Source organism: Anomaloglossus baeobatrachus, chromosome 4 (assembly GCF_048569485.1).
Source record: "Anomaloglossus baeobatrachus isolate aAnoBae1 chromosome 4, aAnoBae1.hap1, whole genome shotgun sequence".
Taxonomy (NCBI): Eukaryota; Metazoa; Chordata; class Amphibia; order Anura; family Aromobatidae; genus Anomaloglossus; species Anomaloglossus baeobatrachus.
In genome coordinates, this window is record NC_134356.1 from 458942057 (window position 1) to 458964075 (window position 22019).

The 22019-nt window shown below is 43.8% G+C and overlaps 1 protein-coding gene across 1 annotated transcript in view; it reads right to left on the bottom strand.

Moving 5' to 3' along the window:
* Positions 1-2064: 2064 nt before the first annotated feature.
* MRPL18 (mitochondrial ribosomal protein L18) overlaps positions 2065-22019 on the bottom strand; it is a 38192-nt gene continuing 18237 nt past the window's right edge. The window contains exon 4 of the mRNA XM_075342704.1: positions 2065-2472. Within this exon, the coding sequence (XP_075198819.1) occupies positions 2401-2472 (72 nt within the window). The 3' untranslated portion in view covers positions 2065-2400. The remainder of the gene's footprint in view (positions 2473-22019) is intronic.

Here is a 22019-nt window from a genome sequence, read left to right on the forward strand (position 1 = left end):
TAATCTGTAGCATGTCAATTCTGTCAGCGGTTTTCACCTTTGAAAGTAAAAAAAAAAAAAACGCATCAAAAGCGAGGGAAAAAATACACGTTTTCTTTCCTTCCAAGTGATGCAGAAATTACTGCAACCAAATACCCATCGTGCGCATAGTCTAAATTTAGTCTGCGATTTTAAATCCATTGAGAAGCGCAGAAAAAGAAAAAAAAAAAAAAGTTACAAGCTTTCCTCTTCGGCCTCGTGCACACTGAGTATTTGGGGAGTTTTTAACCTCAGTATTTGTAGCTAAAACTAGGAACTAGAAACACGTCACCACTTCTGCATTTATCACCCACTCCTGGTTTTTGGCTACAAATACTGAGATAAAAAAACCGCACCAAATACTCAACGTGTTCACGTGGCTTTCAGGTGTCAGAATGAGCTCACTGACAGACTCTCCAGCAACTCTTGGTCGAGCCGCTTTCCTCACACACTGACCAGCACTTCTGTCCATAAAATGGCAGTTGAGAAAAGAGTAGTGACCAGAACTAGCCATCAGACTCTTCCAATAAAAAAGCAGCTTCCCCTGTGAGGTCTTTTAGATCCGGTCACTGCTCCACCACCCGCAGACATTTTATGGACACAAGTGCTGGGCAATTTCTGAGGAAAGATGCATTAGGCCTTGGTTCCACTTCCAATTAAAATAGCCAAGTGCAATCCAATAAAACATCAGATTGATCTCACTCTAGTGCAAATCTAAGGTGCAGTGTCCATCTGCGATTGATTTCTCATGTCATATCGGCATGAGAAATCAATCACAACATACTGCGCTTGGCAACTATTCTCGGCTCACGCACCCCCATACAAGTCTATGGGAGCTTGTGAAACATCTCACCATACTTGCATGTCATCTGACTGCAGTGCGATGTACGCAGAGACAGGCAGCAGAGGAGAGGGAGAAAGTTCTCCTTCCCTCTTCTCTGCAGCTGTGATCTGATTGAAAGTCACATGACCCTCGGCTCACACTCACAGCACAGGGTCATTAATACATCATCTCCGATGCTAAACATCGGAAGCTATGCGCAAGTGGAAACGAGGACTTCTAGAATCTGTCCCCAGGTTGCGGCTCCACCTGAGAGCACCATGATGTAGCGACAGAGACCATGATCCCAGTGATATATCACTTAGGCTGCTTTCACACTACGTTTTTTTTTTTTAACATGAGTCCATGAACGGTTTTTTAACGCAAAAACGGATCCAGTGCAAATGCCTTTTTCATTTCAAAGCATTTGCAATGGACTCGTATCAACATGTGTTCAGATGCGTTTGCGTGCATTATAGACAGGATCCAGCGACTTGCAGTTTTTTAACTTTTTTCAAAACGCTACTTGTAGCGTTTTTGAGCTGCGTCCAAATACTGTTTTTCACTGGATCCTAACTATACTGCACGCAAACGCATGTGAAGGCTGGCATGCTGATAGACAGGATCCTGCTTGCTCAACTGAGCATGCCCAGAAACCAGCCTCTCTCTCCCCTCTCCCCCTCTCTCCCGCCTGAGAGCGGCACACCGCTTGTAACCAAGGTAAATATTGGGTAACCAAGCAAAGCGCTTCGCTTAGTTACCCGATGTTTACCTTTGTTACCAGCGTCCGCAGCTGTCAGATGCCGGCTCCCAGTCTATCACATTCAGTTCCCCTCACTCCCGATCACATGACTTCAATGCCCGCCCATAAACATCAAGTGACTGGATCCTGCAAAATAACATGCGTTTTTCTTTGTAAAAACAGGATCCACTTTTACAGCAAAAAACCGTTCATGACGCATGTTAAAAAAAACGTAGTGTGAAAGCAGCCTTACTTTGCTGCAGATTTGATAAAATCACCATTTCATCTACTCTAGATCTAGCAGTTCTCTGAATGCTGAGCTCTGTGTAACCCAGCCCACACCATTGATTAACATTTCACTGTTTACACTGTGCATAGGCAGAAAGCTGTCAAAAAAGCAAGTGAAGAAAAAAGATTAGTAGTTGTACGGACACAACAGAGTTAATGGGTAGAAGATGAATAAATCATTGACACTTCACTACAATTTCATATCTAACCAAGCTTTATTGAAATTGTTTTTTAATAGGAATATTTCTTTGTGAAAAAAAAACAAAATACAAATATTGACAGATAAAATTCTTGCAAAAATAGAAAAAAAAAGGTAAGTTTTTATATCATAACCCTTTAAAAATGAAACCTGGCTGAAATAAAAGTGGATGTGTATCGTAACTCAACAAAGTTTATGGGGTCTTAAAGATGGAGTTCAGCTTTATAAAGAAGAGGGTTTTTACAAGGATCGCATGTCTGCGTCAGCTCTGCCGAGATGTCCTAGACCTAGAAACAGGAACACTTAGGAGATCTTGACAGTAACTGGACCTTACTACTGATAAATGCGTCTTGGTTCATTTAATACAATTCCACCCTCAATCATTGCATTTCGAAACCTCTGCACCTAGAAAACAAAAAAGAGAATACATTGTTTACAGCCTGAATAGACAAAGAAAAATTGTGTCTTGACTAGGTAGAGACATAATGGACTCTATATATTACACGGTTCCCTGAAAAATGCCCACAGGAAAATTGCCCACAGGAAAATTGCCCATATCGAAAATTGCCCACACGGAAAATTGCCCACACGGAAAAATCGCCAATTGCAGCATCACAAAGTTTCAGATCTATGATATTTGAGGTGCAAAGTGAGGATGTTCACATAATAGGTGATCAACTTGTGATTTACAGTTGACCTAGTGCAAAACTGCAAAAATGCTGAAGATCTGTGGTTTGTAGCAACAGTCTGTCATTATCAGCGATAGATAGATACAGTCTGCTCTAATCTCACTGATTCTGCCTAAGGGTACCTTCACACTTTAGCGATGCAGCAGCGATCCGACCAGCGATCTGACCTGGTCAGGATCGCTTCTGCATCGCTACATGGTCGCTGGTGAGCTGTCAAACAGGCAGATCTCACCAGCGACCAGTGACCAGCCCCCAGCCAGCAGCGACGTGCAAGCGACGCTGCGCTTGCACGGAGCCGGCGTCTGGAAGCTGCGGACACTGGTAACTAAGGTAAACATCGGGTATGGTTACCCGATGTTTACATTAGTTACCAGCGCACACCGCTTAGCTGTGTGTGCAGGGAGCCGCGCACACTGAGCGCTGGCTCCTTGCTCTCCTAGCTACAGTACACATCGGGTTAATTAACCCGATGTGTAATGCAGCTACATGTGCAGAGAGCAGGGAGCCGCGCACACTGCTTAGCGCTGGCTCCTTGCTCTCCTAGCTACAGTACACATCGGGTTAATTAACCCGATGTGTACAGCAGCTATATGTGCATAGAGCCGAAGCCGGCAGCACAGGCAGCGTGAGAGCGGCGGAGGCTGGTAACTAAGGTAAATATCGGGTAACCACCTTGGTTACCCGATGTTTATCTTGGTTACAGCTTACCGCAGCTGCCAGACGCCGGCTCCTGCTCCCTGCTCGCTTCATTTGTCACTCTCTCGCTGTCACACACAGCGATCTGTGTGTCACAGTGGGAGAGCGCCTTTGAAGAAAACGAACCAGGGCTGTGTGTAACGAGCAGCGATCTCGCAGCAGGGGCCAGATCGCTGCTCAGTGTCACACACAGCGAGATCGCTAATGAGGTCACTGCTGCGTCACAAAAAGCGTGACTCAGCAGCGATCTCGGCAGCGAGCTCGCTGTGTGTGAAGCACCCCTTACTCCTTCCACCAGCCCAAAACAGCAGCACATGCAGAACCAGCAGCAGTGTGATCAAGAGGAGCAATCTCTACTATCTGTACTCACAAAAGTATCACTGTATTATCTGTTGAGTTACATGTGACTGCAGGTCACATCTAATACATTATCATCTCAGGGGAGCCCACCAAAAGCAGGGTGCTGCGGGCACAGATAGGCTACTTTCACACTTGCGTTCATCGCAATCCGCCACTATGGAAAATAGCGCAGTCCGTTAACGGACTGCGCTATTCTCCATAGACTTATATTGACGACGCACTGTGACGCAGTGTCTGTGTTTCATCCGCTAGCCGACACGGAGTCGTTATTTTGACTGATCACCGGGAGGAGGGAATGCAGCATGTAGCGTTTTTGGTGTCGTTAAAACAACTCACCTTGGCGGATTCTGTTGGAATCCGCCAAAGTGTCTAATGATAGTCTATGGTGGCGGATTCCGCCACTATGCGCTAAGCAGCGGAATCTGCTGATGGACTCCATCACATTCTACTGAGCATATGTACCGCCCCGGGGCTTGGCCGGCTGCCGAGCCGCTCGGATCCGGGCTCATGGGTGGGTGGCTCGAGCTCCTCCCGGACCCGGGGTTCACGTCACTCTGAAGGGATGCTGATGCTACGTGAGGGGTGGTGTTCGGTGGGGAGGTCCATGGCCGAGGCCGCGGTTGTTTTTGGGGGTTAAGTTCGTGACGCCACCCACGGGTTGTGGTGAATGGATGGACACCACCGCTGCCGTTGACTAGACTCCCAGGGATGGTGTTGCGCAGCTTAATGTTGACCCCTCCGTGGGTTGGGGGTGATGGTCCCGGGGGCCCGAGGGTGCTGAGGAGGGGGGGATGTGTGCTGGCTTGTTGGTGCGATGCGGTGCGCGGCCCGAGGGAACTGTTGTACTCACTATTACAGACACACTGGAGTCTCTGGTAAACCAAACAAGATGGTGGACGATGCCAGCAGCCGGCTGCGCTTCTCCCCTTTTTTCAGGTTGGTGGTTTCCGCCTTTCTCCTTCATCTCACTTTTAGTAGAATGGTGACTCCTATGCCTGAGCAACAGTAGGCCGCTCCCCAGCTTTGTGTGTACCGGTAGAGCCCGTTTGCCCGCAGACGCTGGCCCGTGGGATCTCGATGCCTGGGCGGTGGCTTTCTATCCCTCTGGTTGGGCTGTTGTCTTCAGTCGGGTCTTGGGTTGAAAAGGACCTAAAGTCCAGACCCCAACCAGTGAATTCAACTCGGTCCAGTGGCTTCTGGGCCTCGTACTGGGTCTGAGTACCCCTCCTGGTGCTCTGGTTTCCAATCGGTTCCCCGGTTCGGTACCGACGGGTCACTACCCGGTCCCGGTCCCTTACGGTTCCACCGGCTGTAATCCCTGCTGCTGTAGGCAGCCACCACCGTCTGCCCCCTGGCCACAGGGTATCCGGGCTCCAACCCAGATCCCTGACAGACGTACACACTTTGCTACCACTCTCCTCCACTCCTGTCACTGAACTCTGTTTTTCCCGCCTCAGGCTCTCCGAACTCCTTGGTGGGCGTGGCCAACCACCTGGCTCCACCCCCCGGGTGTGAACGTCAAGTCCTGAGGTGGGTGACTTAGGGATTTAGGGTTGGCTGCTGGTACCTTTTTAGGGGAAGGTGTTTGTGCAAGGGCCTACCTGTGACTACCTGGCTAATCCAGGGCGTTACACATGCTCAGCATGTCCAGCAGAACGATCTAAATTGTTTAAAATCACTCCTGGTCTCTCTATCACTCTCTGTCGGTCGGTCTCTCCCTCTCACCCCCTCTCTCATACTCACCAATCATGGGCGCAGCGCTGCACAGCTGTCACCATGCTCTGGTGGCTTCTCTTTTGAAAATGTCGACCGCTCATTATTCCATCTCGTATTCCCTGCTTCCCCCGCCCACCGGTACCTATGATTGGTTGCAGTCAGATGCACCCCCACGCTGAGTGACAGCTGTCTCACTGCAACCAATCACAGGCGCGGGTTGGCGGGTCTATATCATGCAGTACAATAAATAAATAAATAAATAATTTTTAAAAAAACGGCGTGCGGTCCCCCCCAATTTTGATACCAGCCAAGATAAAGCCACACGGCTGAAGGCTGGTATTCTCAGGATGGGGAGCCCCACGTTATGGGGAGTCCCCCAGCCTAAAAATATCAGACAGCAGCTGCTCGAAATTGCCGCATCCATTAGATGCGACAGTCCCGGGACTCTACCCGGCTCATCCCAAATTGCCCTGGTGCGGTGGCAATCGGGGTAATTAGGAGTTAATTGCAGCTCATAGCTGCCACTAAAAAAAAAAAAAAGTGTTGACCACTGATTCCCATTAGGCTATATTCACATGCTCTTCAGAAGAAGGACGACAAAGATGGCCGAAAGAGGAGGTACCAGACCCGGAGAACGGAGACACCCATATGACCCATCTGCACCGCACCGACCGTTTAGGTAAGTATTATAAATTGATTTTTACATTCTACACAGCGCCCTGGGCTCTTATATACAGCATGTTGGAAAGCTGTATATAAGTTCACTGGTGGTGGCCGCAGCTTAGTCACCAAATCTGGTGACAGGTTCCCTTTAAAAGGCAGCTTTTTATTTGCATAAAACCAATGAAAAAAAAAACATGCAACAAAAAGAAGCAAAAACACAACGTGTGAACATTGTGGCACATAAGTATTGACACTGCAGTAGGAGGAATAACTACGTAATAATTGATGGCATTAATATTATTTTAGTTTTCTGTATTCATTTCTGCCAACCTGAGTTAAATAAATTACAAGAAAAAAAAAAGAAAATCTTGGATAACCCCTTTAAACATGTCAAACATAAAAGTGTTTTACAGGGTGGAGTGGGAGGTTTTTTTTTACAGAAGTTTTTGTTTGGACAGAACGTTAAGGTGGATCAAACTAATATCATTTATCCCAAGCCAGAGGGACAACACAAGGAGACCCCTATCCTCTCTCCCCGTAGACATTTGATGATATTCTGTAGTACTCAGTACTGGTACGTTCTTGGCTGTTTCTGTCCCGTTACTGTGGACTCCCGGTAATCCCCGCACCTGTTGATCTGATCAGCAGACCAGTGAGGCTAAGGCTAGGTTCACATTTCCGTTGTTTTGCATCAGTCACATGCGTTGCTTGACGCTTGAGACTGATGCGTTATACAACGGATGACAAGAATTGGAATTTATTGTCATCATAAAGCGGATCCCGTTGTAAAACGAGAGAGAGAGAGAACGATCAGCTGATCATTCACAATAGACAGCCGCCGGCTTTTGAGAGCGATCAGTTGATCTCCCGGCTGCCGGCTTTTGAGAGCGATCAGCCGATCGCCAAGCGACCAGCTTCTGTGAACGATCAGCTGATCGCTCTCAAATGCCGGCGGCCGGGAGATTAGCTGATCGCTCGGCGAGAGAGAGAGAAAGAGAGAGAGAGACATTCATCTGATTAAACACAAGATTTGAGCATGCGCAGTGAATACATAAGGATTCCACTGCTCAAAAACAGTTCCACGACTGATCATGCGGGTGGAGGATGCAACACAAGGGCATCAGTCGCAGTCCGCCGCTCATACAAGTCTATGGGAACAACGGAATCTGCCAAATGGATTGCATTGTTTATCAGAGCGGTGGATTGTGACTATCAACAACGGAAGCGTGAACCTAGCCTAACCGGCACGGGTGTATCGGATATCCACCAGCAATGTTTAATCCTTTAGATTGCACTGTCAAACTGACAGTGCGATCTAATACGCTCCCATGGGGATTACGCTGTTCCCTGCTCTCATCGGCTGCCTCTTGACTAGATCACTGGGCGCCATAGTGTTACCACAACAGCACGGGTACAAATGATGACCCGTCACTTTAATGACTTACTTCCTGTGCGATCCAGCAGATCACCAACACTCACAGGAACACAGCATTTCTGCTGATCAGAGAGGTGCTGAAGCATCGCTTTGAAGAACACAAGTAATCAGATTGTGCAGTGATAAATTACCCGAAGGGGACTAGTAAAATCAGTCTAAAAAGTAAAAGAAAAAAAAAGTAGTAGTTGTAAGAAAAAAAAAGAAAAAAAATAATACTAAAATGTTCAAATCATCCCTCTTTTGCCCAACTAAAAATAAAATATGCACAATGTTAAATCGCCATGTTCAGAAATGTCTGATCTATCAAAATCTAAAATTAAATCAGATCGGTACACGGCATAGAGAGAAAAAAAAAAATCCCAAATGACATAATTAAGTTTTTTTGGTTGCCGCAACATTGCATTAAAATGCAATAAAAGGCGAACAAAACATCATCTAAGGAAAAATGGTAAATGATTAAAAACGTCAGCTCAAGACAAAAAAAAAGCCATCACTGAGCCCCCAGATACCGAAAAGTGAGAATGCTATGGGTCTTGGAAAATGGCGACAAAAGCGTTATTGTTTTTTTCTGTTTTACAAACTTCTGAATTTTCTCACCCCTTAGGCCCCTTTCACACATTAATCTTTTTGCCATCAGTCACATTCCATCGTATTTTGAGAAAAAAAAAACGGATCCGGCGACTGATGCCGCTGGATCCATTTTTTTCTCATCAACTTGTATTAGCGACAGATTGCAACAGATGGGCCTTACGTTTCATCCGTCGTTTGACGGATCCATTGAAAAATGTTTGTTAATCGGACGGAGACGACGTCCACAGTATTGTTTTTTGTGTATGTCGAAAAAACGGACAGCGACGCATCCGTCACCGTCCGTCATTTGGTAGAATGGCAGTTTATGTGCACAGGATCTGTCGTAATCTGTTAAATGACAAAATCCTGTGACAGATTCTGTTTTTTTTTTTTTTTTTTTTTATTTAGCCCCCAGCTAGTCAGATCCGGCGAAAAATGGATCCGTCAGATCAGTTTAGCCACAATCTGCAACGGATCCGTCGAGAAAACGGATTGTGACTGATGGCAAAAAACTGATGTTGGAAAGGGGCCTTAGATAAAAGTAAAACTATACATGTTTGGTATCTGGAAACTCGTACTGACCTGGGGAATCATAATGTCAGGTTAGGCTACTTTCACACATCCCGTTTGAGCCATGCGGCTCAATCCGGCTGTGAAACCTATGCAACGGATGCATACGTTTTTACATGCGGCCAGTCCGGTTTTTTCCGGTTGCGGAGTGGAAGAAGCCGCATGCGGCGGCCGGATGCGTTTTTTTCCGCATCGCGACGCATCCGGCGTCCATAGGCATGCATTGAAAAATGCGCCGCAGCGGCCGGATGCGGCGCGATGCGGGTTTTTTTGCCGGAGCAAAAACCGTTGCAGGCAACGTTCCATCCGGCCGTGGCATCGGCTAAATCTGCCGCATGCGGCAAAAACCGGACCGAACGCGGGCCCATGCGGCACAATACGGCACTAATGTAAGTCTATGCAAAAAAAAACGCAACTGGCGGCAAAAAAAACTGTTGCGGTTTTTCTGCAGAGCGCCGTATTGTGCTGCAGAGCAAAAAACGGATGTGTGAAAGTAGCCTTAGTGAACACTGTAAATAAAAATGCTCCAAAACAATCATGCAATTGCAGTTTCTTTTTTGTAATTTACGGTACCACACTGGGAATTTTTTTTCTTATTTTCTAGTACGATATGGAGCAGAATGAACTGGTCCCACAAAAAAAACAAGCCCTCATATGGCTATATTAAGGGAAAAAAAAAATAATAAGTGATGGCTCTTGGAAGATGGGAAGGGAAAAAACAACTAAAAATTGCCTGGGGGTGAAGGGGTTAAATGGGAGCTGTCAGGTCATAAAAAAAAAAAAAAAAAAGGCCTTTATTACCTCAGTTTTCACATGCAAATTGGTGCCAAAGGGGAGTTTTTCTACAAACTAGTTGGCCCTCTTTCCATGATATCATGCCACTGTGGGGGTGATGACATGATATCCATGAGTTGGCGTAGTAGCAGCTCCTGAAATTCTTGCACACATGCGCGGCTCACTTCAGTATTATCAGCGTGCCTCAGAAGCCAGGTGTACGTGTCCCGGCTTCATAGAGGCGCAGTGCACATGATTGGAAGCATAGAAGCCGTTATCCTAATCACGTGCACTGCGCCTCTATGATGCTGGGATACATACACCTGGCTTCTGAGGCACGCTGATAATACTGAAGTGAGCCGCGCATGTGTGCAAGATTTTAAGGAGCTGCTATGACACAGACTCATGGTTATTATGTTATCACCCCCACAGGGGCATGATAACATGAAAAGAGGGCCAACAAGTCTTGGGATACAATGCCCATTCGACTAGTTAAGGCCCTAATTTGCAGATGAAAAATGGAGGTAATAAAGGCGACAGGTAACGGTATGTGACTACATGCATTACACTCACAATTGTGATCCGTAACAAAAAGAGATGAAGAAAAAAAACAATGGAGTGGAGGTTTCGGCGGAGACACTCATTTTGCTCAACATTGAATCAATGAAGAAAAGTTGATGCCATTTAATGTGTTGCAGACACCGTTTAGGTTTAGTAAAGTGCACAATTGTAGATATTGTCAAATTCAAATAGCAAGACTTCACTTGGTCAGGAAATGGATAGGAGGTAAAAAAAATATAAAATGGAAGAATTTATGTAAAACAGATATGTCATACAATAGGGGAGGTTGGGGTTTTGTTCCTCAGAAATTTTTAAAAAATATTTTGAAAAAAAAAGATAGTGGAGAGCATTAAAATTTGGGGAAGAAAGATAAAGACCAGCCGATACAACAGTGGGGATTTTTTTTTTTTGCTTTCTTTATTATTTTTTTGTACAAGTGGAAAGGGGAAGCGGTGGGCGAATTTGAAGGATTTTTTTTATGATTTCCTTTTTATATTTGTACAATATGATTGGTTATTTAAATAAAGGTGTTAAAAAAAACAAACCAAAAAAAACCCCAAAACATTCCAATGAAGTCACAAATGACCGGATGATATAGAGCACCCAGTCATCCTAAGGCTGCTTTCACACATCAGTTTTTTTTCATCAGGCTCAATCCGGCTCAAAAAGCTATGCAATGGATGCGGCGAAAAAAACCGGATCCATTGCATAAGTTTTTCCATGCGGCCCGTCCGTTTTTTGACAGATCCGGTATGTTACTGAGCATGCGCAGTTCAAAAAACGCATCCGGCCACCAGATGCCGCATCCAGCGTCCATAGGCTTGCATTGTAAATTACACCGCAGCGCGCCGAATCCGGCGCGATGTGTTTTTTTTGCCACAGACAAAAACACTGCAAGCAATGTTCCATGCGGCCGCCGCCTTGGCTAAATATGCCGCATCCGGCAAAAACCGGACGCAATGCAAGGCCATGTGGCACAATCCAGCGCTAATGCAAGTCTATGAAGAAAAAAACGCATCCGGCGGCAAAAGAAAACGGATGCGTTTTTTCTGCAAAGCGACGGATTGTGCCCGATTGCAAAAACTGATGTGTGAAAGCAGCCCAAGTTTCTTGCGGGTTTTCTCGGACACCATAATTTTTAGATTTTTAAACAATTTGAAAACATTTGAGATAAAAAGATGGTTCAACCACAAATATAGCTCCAGAAAGAGGGTATATGGGGGGATAGTTTCTATCATGTGTGCATAATAAATACTGCCCTCACTTGTGGTATTTTTGCCAATATGTACATGTAACATAATATTGTTTGAAGACAAGTAAATGTCACCACTAGAGATTACAGAACCTGAGATTCAATGTTCGTACCAAAACACAGACATTACAAAAAAAAAACAAAAGCAAAAAAACAGACTTCGGGTTCGGAGATTGGGTGCTTTATGTATGAACATCACATGTGCGATCATCGCTGTGCTCGGGTACGCTCAGCCCTATGTGAGCCACTTGCAGTGTTTGAATGGCCACACTGGGGGTAACAACAGCGTTATCAGATGTAGTGTGCAACAAAAAATAAAATGGAAAACCCCCCACCCCCACAAGTGCTCGGTATATGGCTGGCTTCGTGTGGGTGGAGACTTGAACTGCCCACTTAGGGACTTCCATTCGGGTTCAGGTCAAGAAACTTTAAAGTCCATCTAAACCCGCCAAATCAAACTTTCACGGGTCCGCTTATCTCTAGCCACCACCACCCCTATCCCCAAGTTCCTCATACACCCCTCATACTCTGTACATGTACTATGCACAGGCCTACGGTAACCACATTCATGTAGGTGTCCGAATGTAAGTCAGTGGAATATGGATTAAGATTATATATTGGAGGTCGTCACTTTATAGATTTTATCTTACATGTTGCCCATTTTTTCTGTCACATCCACGAAAGAGGCCAAGTCCAAGGTCTGCAGACCAGGATAACATCAGTGGCTTCAATTACGGCCTGACTCTACCAGGTAATGTGCTCTGATCCAGTAATGCTCCGATATATTGATGGATCATTATAGTCACTGGGTGCAGCTCACGCGCACATTATGGTCAGGACTTGGAGTTAGGTCTATTGTACGTCTATGGTAATGAGTTTGCATTCAACATTTCTTTTCAGCATTCGGTCAGGAAAATGTATGCAGTTCTAAATTCATGCAGAAATGGGATTTAGGGATTTCTCCTTATGTCGGCCGTGCATACTGCAGTTACTGTAGCCGAATGTGATCTTTTGCCCCACGTACATACAGCGAGACACTGAACACTATTAGGATTTATTCCTTCAGTCACCGCTATTACAATATTCTAATAAGAGATTTCTGTTGTGTGTCTCCCACAGATCGGATTTCACATCTTCAGATGATCAGGACATTAGCACCTGGTAAGCCCCACATCCCCTGCATTACTAGATACCAGATGGCGACTAATAGTCGGCTCCTATTCTGCTACATTTATTTCACAGCTCCGCTGACATATCTGCAATATCTGATGATGATTTTAATATTGTGTTATTTCTAGATACAATCCAGGTTTGTGTTACTGTAAAAAGAACAATCTGGGTCCTGTATGGGCAGAAGTCCGTTTTTGAATCTAAGACTGAGGCCACACGGGGGTTATGTGCGATCCTCGCATAATACTCGGCACATGCTCACAGCACAGTGGAAGCTGAGTGTCATGCGATGGTGGTCCGATTGTGCGATCAGACCACAGTTGCGGAGGGGAGGGCCAGCGCTGCGGAGGGAAGGGAAATATTTATCTCCCTCTCTCCTCCATAGCCGGCTATTGTTATTCTCGCTCTGCACTTGTGATACACCGGTGTAATGCGAGTGCAGTGTGATGTTTCTCTCGCCCCATAGACTTGAATGGGTGCGAGAGAAAGAGGATTGCATTGCACCTGCAGCATGCTGCGACCGTTTTCTCGGTCCAATTAAGGCTGAGAAAATAATCGCTCATGGGAGCTGCCCCATAGAGTAATATTGGTCCGAGTGGAATGCGATTTTTTTATCGCATTCCACTCTCTTCGTTTTTCTCACCAGGTGTCCTAAGCCTAACAATTAAAAAGCAAATAATAGAAGGGTCTGTGCCTTTTTACATAAAATATACATTATAGGGCTAATCCTATATAAGATATGCTTTATTGATGTGGGTCCTATGTCTGGGACACCTCCACACTGGGAGAACCAGTGATTATTTATGGCTGCCACTATCTCTATAGAATTTATTACAGCAGTGCAATTCATTTACTTGGCTTTTTCTATAACTTCTGTAGATAGAGCCCTTCACAAGCAATCCCATTAAAAACGATGGAGGCTGCCATGAATCAGCAGATGGGATCATATTCATATACAGGATAGACTCCTACCTTTCCTGTGGATCTGCTATACATAATGATATCTATAGATATGGATATGGTTAGTTAGCCACTGTCATAGAAGATAAACACTGGTTACATTTTCCATAATGGTTGCTGGATATGCAATGAATGTCAGATCCCGTCAATTATCCCCAATGCTTTGGAAAACCTGCTACAATTTTAGCTTATTTTTCAATATATTTTCAGATTCATTATATCAGCATTGAGACTTCTCTAAATATAATCATCTCATCAACCCATGACGAAGGTAAGAAAAAATATTCCACCATTTACAACAATCAATAATAAGTTGGCGACTTTCTTTTTGCAATTTCCAAATTGGCCTTTTTTTTGCATGTGGGTATATAATGCAATATGATAATTTCATGTTTATTTCATCGAGCTAATGGCCAGAAATTTGACAACCAATACATTGTGTCAAATTAAAAAAAAAAAAAAAATAGAGAGTTTTCAACTTGTTTTCATATTAATGAGAAAAGCGGCTTATCACTTCTATATGTGCATGATTCTTGGAAGAAAGATGTGAATACCTGCATCAGCCTGGCGGAGAGCATTATCAGATGCAGCTTCCCGGACCCAGTTGGTCCCTACACGTTTTTTGCAAAGCTTTGACGACCCCAGCAATGGATATGGCGCTGGGTATTGGAACATTTGTAGTCATAGATTGTTTAGTTTTTATCACATTTCTGTGGATTAAATCTAAAAGCCGTTAAATACATGTATTACTTCTATAGAGTTTTGTTCTGAAAATCGATGCCTATTGCTAAACAGATTACAATCGATGTTGTCTGGTTCTAACACTATATCATTTGGTCCAGATATGTAATTATTTGGCGAGTTGCAGAACATAGCCCAAACCAAGTCTTTTCATAAAGTACCTTAAAAATGTGTGTGGTGTAAGGGTACTTTCACACTTGCGTTCAGAAGAGTCAGTCACTATGGAGAATAGCGCAGTCAGTTAACGCACTGCGCTATTCTCCATAGACTTGTATGGACAACGCACTGTAACGCAAGTGTCAGCGTTGCATCCGCTGCACGAAGCAGCGTCGTTATTTTGACGCTGCGTCGGGCGGAAGAAACGCAGCATGCAACTTTTTTTGAGCAGCGCAATCCGTCGGATTTCACTGCGCATGCTCTTTTTTTTTTTTAAATCACAAACTTTATTTTGTCTTTCGGTGGCCGAACGCTCAGCTGAGCGCCCGCCCGCCGGCATGAGAGAGCGCTCAGCTGAGCGACCGACCGCCGGCATGAGAGAGCGCTCAGCTGAGCGACCGACCGCCGGCATGCCCGGTAAGTGACAGCGCTCAGCTGAGCGACCGACCGCCAGCATGCCCGGCCGCCGGCATATGAGAGCACTCTGCTGAGCGCCCGCCTGCCGGCATGTGAGAGCGCTCAGCTGAGCGACCGGCCACCGGCTATTGAGAGCGATCAGCTGTTCATTCACAATAGTCTGCTGCCGGTAAAACTGTAAAGAAGAAGAAGAAGAAAAAAAAAGCTTTCCGTTGTTTTGTACAATCCGTAGCATCCGTTGTGCCACTATAGCAACACATCCGTTACATCAGTCACACAACGCAATGCTACGGAAGCCGTCCAACACAAGTGTGAAAGTAGCCTAATACAGATGTATTAAGGCCCTGTCACACACAGAGATAAATCTGCGGCAGATCTGTGGTTGCAGTGAAATTGTGGACAATCAGTGCCAGGTTTGTGGCTGTGTACAAATGGAACAATACGTCCATGATTTCACTGCAACCACAGATCTGCCAAAGATTTATCTCTGTGTGTGACCGGGCCTTTAGAATGCTCTCCAGTTAGAGAAGAGAGGATCAATCTGCGGAAGATAAAGCTTATGTCAAATTTACTTAAATTCACGATTTTAAGTGAATTCAAACATTCTGAGATTTGCATTTACCCCACTGCTAAAGAACCAGGTTTATGTCACTTTGCATTTTTGCGCAGGCTTCCCAACCCATAATTATATAAAAAAAAAAAAAAAAAACACAAACAAACAAACAAATATATATATACCACTGCACTCTGAAAATGCTGTATGTAAACATTGACTATATGAAATTGCATTACTGTTTTAAAAGTTATGTTAAAAACGATGTATTCCGTGCACAAACTAGCCAATTCATTAAAGCCAAACTGCCAGTGACAAGGTGTACCCCTTTGTTTGGACCGTAATAAATAAAAAATAAATCTTTATTTTTATATAGCCCTAACATATTCCACAGCGCTTTACATATATCAGGAACACTGTCCCCATTACGGCTCACAATCTAAATTCCCTATCTGTATGTTTTTTTGAAGTGTGAGAGGAAACCAGAGTACCCGGAGGAAACCCACGCAAACACGGGGAGAACATACTAACTCCTTGCGGATGTTGTCCTTGGTGGGATTCGAACCCAGGACCCCAGCGCTGCAAGGCTGCAGTGCTTGACCGTAATCTTATATACCCGTACCCGGGCTGAAAGCCTAGAATATTAAAAGGTAGGCAGGATCCAGATTTAATTAAAAACACCCCAGGGAGTGGGGAAAGCTCTGTCAGAAGGGAGTGTACTACAAATATCAAAAATCTGACCAGCTTCTCCAACAATAAGACAAGTGTGAACAGGTATAAGTCAAGACAACTAGTCAATATATCCAAAAAATACAGCTGTACTCTGAAATGCTATAATATGTAAATATTGAATATATGAAATTGCATTACTGCTATAGAAACTATGATAAAAAATGATGAACTAAGCACAAAAATTGTCCAATTCAATTTCTTGGTTATAGTGAGTTGTGTTGGCTTGCATCTGTTCACACTTGTCTTATTCCTGGAGGTGCTGATCAGTCTTTTTACATTTGCAGGCTTCCCATAATGCCCTGCAGCTATGACATCTAGTGAATTTTCACACTTTGTACAGTGGTGGTCAATACCTGGGATATCACAGATCAGTGGTTCCCAGCGGAGCACACACTGTATTGTAAGAGTCACTTTCCATCTCCAGATTCATTGGTTAAATCTCTCTCTCCCGTAGAGTGTAAGTTCTTATAGACAGCAGAATCCTCACTCTCCTGTAGAATGAAAGCTCTTATGGTCAGAGGGGTCCTCTCTCTCAGTTTTCTGTAGAGTGTAAATTCTTATGTCAGCAGGGTCCTCTCTCTCTACTGTAGAATGTAAACTCTTATGGTCAGCAGGGTCCCCTCTCTTTCTGTCTCCTGTAAAATGTCAGTGGGGTCCTCTCGCTCTGTCTTCTGTAGAGTGTAAGCTCTTCTTGTCAGCAGAGTCCTCTTTCTACTGGAGAATGTAAGCTCTTCTGGTCAGCAGGGTCCTCTTTCTACTGGAGAATGTAAGCTCTTCTGGTCATCAGAGTCCTCTTTCTACTGGAGAATGTAAGCTCTTATGGTCAGCAGGGTCCTCTTTCTACTGGAGAATGTAAGCTCTTCTGGTCAGCAGGGTCCTCTTTCTACTGGAGAATGTAAGCTCTTCTGGTCAGCAGAGTCCTCTTTCTACTGGAGAATGTAAGCTCTTCTGGTCAGCAAGGTCCTCTGTCTACTGTAGAGTGTAAGCTCTTCTGGTCAGCAGGGTCCTCTTTCTACTGGAGAATGTAAGCTCTTCTGGTCAGCAGGGTCCTCTTTCTACTGGAGAATATAAGCTCTTCTGGTCAGCAAGGTCCTTTCTCTCTCTCGGTCTCCTGTAAAATGTCAATTGGGTCCTCTCTCTCTTTGTCTCCTGTAGAGTGTAAGTTTTTATGGTCTACAGGGTCCTATCTTCTCCCCAACATGTATTTTCCAAGCAATTATTTGACTGAATTTATTCACCACAAATTGGATTTTTGGGGAAATTATTTTTAGAGGTTGACAAATTGAAATGTAAAAATCTTTGTTCATCTTTATCTCCAAATGCATTTATTGCCACTTTCCAGTGACGCTCTGGTACGCTCGCTTGGGGATCATGTTAGAACTGTTTAATTTGGTTGAGAAATACTGTATATTATGTTTGTGATTTTAGTGTCACAGGCTGGATAGTCAAGCATATGTATATCCAAACTAATTATTCACTGCTCCCCATACCCATAATCCTGTCCACCTCTCCGTAGGTATAGTGAATGACCGTGAAGATTTTTTACTATCACTGATGCCAGCAAGGGAGAGGTGAGCATCGGGAGCAGTGTATACTCAGTTTGGATTTACATATGCTTGACTTCTCTGGGGCTTACAGAAAAACAACATGATAAGGTACAGCAATAAAAGTTACTGATCCTGAAAGGGTTGCCCAAGCCCTATTCCAGGACACCATTAGTTTTGTACTAGAAAATCACCTGACATTTCCTTTAAGGCTATGTGCACACGCTGCGTTTTTTTGACGCTGCGTTTTTGGCCACTAAAAACACAACCGCGGCAAAAAGAAAACGCGGCAAAAAACGCATGCGTTTTTACCGCGACGATTTGGTGCGTTTTTGATCTGAGTTTTTTTGTGTTTTTCCAATGCATTGCATGGGGGGAAAACGCAGAAAAACGCAGGAAAGAATTGACATGTCCATTTTTCTTTTAAGCTCAAAAACGCAGCTTAAAAAAAAAGTTGTGTGCGAACAGCAAAAATGAAAACTCAGACTTTGCAGGGGAAGCAAAGTCATGCAGTTTTGAGGCCAAAAACACCGCAAAAAACGCACTGTGTGCACATAGCCTAAGCTGTATTTTCATGCTAAGCCTAGGTTCACACACTGCGTTTTTTTGACGCTGCGGTTTTCTGCGTTTTTTAGCGCTAAAAACGCACAGAAACGCAGCGTCTTTAAAAAAACGCATGAAAAACGCATACGTTTTTACCGCGATTTGGTGCGTTTTGCTGCGTTTTTGATCTGAGTTTTGCCGCGTTTTTCCAATGCATTACATGGGGGGAAAAACGCAGAAAAACACAGGAAAGAATTGACATGTCCATTTTTTTTTTAAGCTCAAAAACGCAGCTTAAAAAAAAGTTGTGTGCGGACAGCAAAAATGAAAACTCATAGACTTTGCTGGGGAAGTAAAGTCATGCAGTTTTGAGGCGAAAAACGCACCCGAAAAACGCCGCAAAAAACGCACTGTGTGAACTTACCCTAACGTTAGAGCTTAATCCAGAGAACAAAATAACGTATTTTAACTTGTATACAGCTGTTTTAGTGAAAATAGCCTTCATCAGTGCATGATATAGAAACATTGTTCTTGGACAGTACCAGCTAGGTAAAGATTAGGTTAGCTGTAATGGAACTGAAAAGAAAACTAACGGCGTAATCTTAGCCAGTAGTTTTAACGTTCTCATGGCATGGGTTGAGGAGATCTGTGGTTTTGAAATGGACCTAATAAAAATAAGTTTTAGCATTGAATTTCCATTACAGGATACAATCTCTGCATAATGGAATTATTAGACAACTCTCTAAACATGATTATATTTTTACATTACCGTTTTAGGTCACTATTGCTAAATTAAATGATACAAATACACGTATAATCATGGATGCTCTTTGATGAAAATGAAGCGCTGCTCTCCAGGTCCAGCCCTCAATTACCTAATCATAAGATAGGAACAAACACAGACCACACCAGAGCCAAAAGCACAGATGAGCTCTGAAAGTGACCGCACTATTTAGATATCCTTCATCAACAGCACAAGCCGAGCCCGAGCCACTGATGAATACATTTATGAACTGCTACTCTACTTCCAAGATAAATAACGATGCTTTTAAGCTCAAACAGAGCAAATAAAAGGGACAGACAAATCAAGGATAACATGAGAAAACAGCGTGGGCACTGCTGTGTATATATTGACATGGTAATGTGCTTTACTTGTTTGTGCATGGGGACAAGCACAGGGGTTTGCATAAAATAACCGGGAGATTAAATAGATTAATCAAGCATACTAAATACATAGAGAATACGGGGGCTTGACCTCAGCAGCTAATTCAGGTGATTTTAGGTTATTCCTGAAGGTAATCAACAATTTCAAGAGGTTTCCATCTCCGCCTCAATTAGAAGGTTTTTTAGCACAAATGGCCAGGACAGGCTGTAAAGCGCCACTTCACTGCAGACACATGAAACCGTAGAAGCAGGGAACGAGTATACTGGCACATTCTACATAGATGAATCGTCCACAAAGGATGTTCCCCAAGTGCTTTAATTATAAAATAGGCATAAAAAACACTTTGAAAAGTTGCAAAAACTTTGCACAACAGAGAGAAGTAAAAATGTTTTGACACTGGCATGTTCACGATGGTTAGAAGCAGGCACGCCACACTGGGAGGAGCAGGGGAAGAGATGAAGCGGTGCGAGGTGCGGCTGCGCCAGCCTATCACATTCAGCAACACTTACAGTGGTTCTCATTGCTTTTTTATGTGCTTCTTTTCTGAACACTGCAGGAAAAAAAGTGCATTTTTTCATTGCATTTGTGTGTTTTTTCATATACGTTGTTTCCTGCTTCTTTTTGTGCTTTTTTTAGTCATGGCTATCGCAGGGTTTCAGGTACTGTACCCCTGCGACTGCACCAGGTGTCCAGCTGATCTTACAGTCAGGACACTGTTCTCACAGCCCAGAGTGGTGCCCGCACCACTCCCAGCAGTTTAACCCCCTAAATGCTGCGATCAGTGCAATCGCAGCATTCAGGAGGCAGGGAGAGAAATTGCTTCCCTTTCCCTGGCGATCTTGTCCCTGTAATGGGATCACAGGGACCCGATTGCTGCCATGGCAACCCTGGGTTATCACCGTGACGACCCTGGGTTACTGACCTACAGAGAGCCTCACACACCATGCTGCGCTATAATCCCCTGTAGTGATTAAGCACTGCAGGGGATTATAGAAATGCAGGAAATAAATGCAGAAACAATTGACATGCTGCTTCCTTTTACAGCAACAAAATATGTAAGGTAAAAAAAAAGCAACATGTGCACAGCAAATCAGGATTCTCATAGACTTTGCTGGGATGCTTTTATTGATTAATGACCGCGGGCAGTAATATTACGTCCTAGCGGTCATAGTGTTACTGCCCGCGATCTGCTGCTGTCAGCTTGCAGCGATCGATGCACATCTCAGCTAATTTTTACAGCTGATGTGTGCCTGTCAGGCACGAGCAGAATCGTTACCTGCCCGTGCCGTTTAACCCCTTAAATGGCGCTGTCAATATGTGACAGTGCCATTATAATGGCATCGGCGGTAAACATCTTCTCACCGGCCAATACTGGAAGTCATGGTAGCACAGGGTCATGTAATGACTCCTGTAGCTCACATGACTCACTTTCAGTTTCACCCAGCCCAGACCTGGGTGAGACATGAAATGAGTATATCTGCTGTTCACAGCTGTGTAGCTGTGATCAGCAGATATGGCAGAGCAGTCACATTGCTGATCCATATAGCTCCCTAGGGGGACCTAATAAAATAAAATAAAATAAAATAAAAAAAAAAAGTCTCCATTGAAAATTAAAGGGTTAAAAAAAAATAAAAAAAACATACACACACATTTGGGATTGCTGCGTTCAGAAATTCCCGATCAAAATATAGAAAAATCAATTACTCTAATCGTTAAACGACGTAGCGGCAAAAAAAAAAAAAAAATCCAAACGCCACAAATTTTGCACTAAGTGCAATAACAGGAGATCAAAACGTAGCATTGCGCAAAAATGGTACTATTAAAAACGTCAGCTCGAGACGCAAAAAATAAGCCGTCACTGAGCCATAGATCCCGAAAAATGAGAACGCTACGGGTTTCGGAAAATGGCGTAAAACGTATGCCACTTTTTTTAGACAACATTATGAATTTTTTTTAAACCCTTAGATAAAAGTAAACCTTGTTTACCATGTTTGATGTCTACGAACTTACACCGACCCCAGGCATCATACCCACACATCAGGTTTACCATATAGTGAACAGAGTGAATAAAATCTCAAAAACAATAGTGCTAGAACACTTTTTTCGCATTTGGATTTTGTTTGCCGTTTTCCAGTACACTATATAAAAAACATAAAACTTATGGTTTCATTAAAAGTACAGCTCGTTCCGCAAAAAATGAGCCCTCACATAACGATATTGACTGAAAAATAAAAAAGTTACGTCTCTCGGAAGAATGGAGAAAAAAACCCCGGAAACGCAAAAAAAAAAAATCAAAAAAAATCAGCCATTCGTGAAGGGGTTAAGAAAGCAAGGAAAAATGCATGAAAAAAACCCCACAAATAAAATCCGCCACTTGTGCACATAGCTTTACACTAGAAATCTGCTCCAGCCCCTGACTGAACACGGGAATACCATTAAAATCCCCTCACCCACAATATTTGGTTCTCACAATGATAATCAGGTATAAAAGGATTATTTCCACCAGCTCCCAAATCTGAATGTAAGCCTTAAAGGGTGCGAGGGGGGGGATATATCATAGAACGTGATATATCACTAGGAAACATACAAAAGTATAGTAGACCAGGTTCTTGTACTAGTCTGGAAAAAGAAAAAAAAAATCCATTGTGGGGAAAAAAAAAAGCACAAAAAACAAATATTTTAATT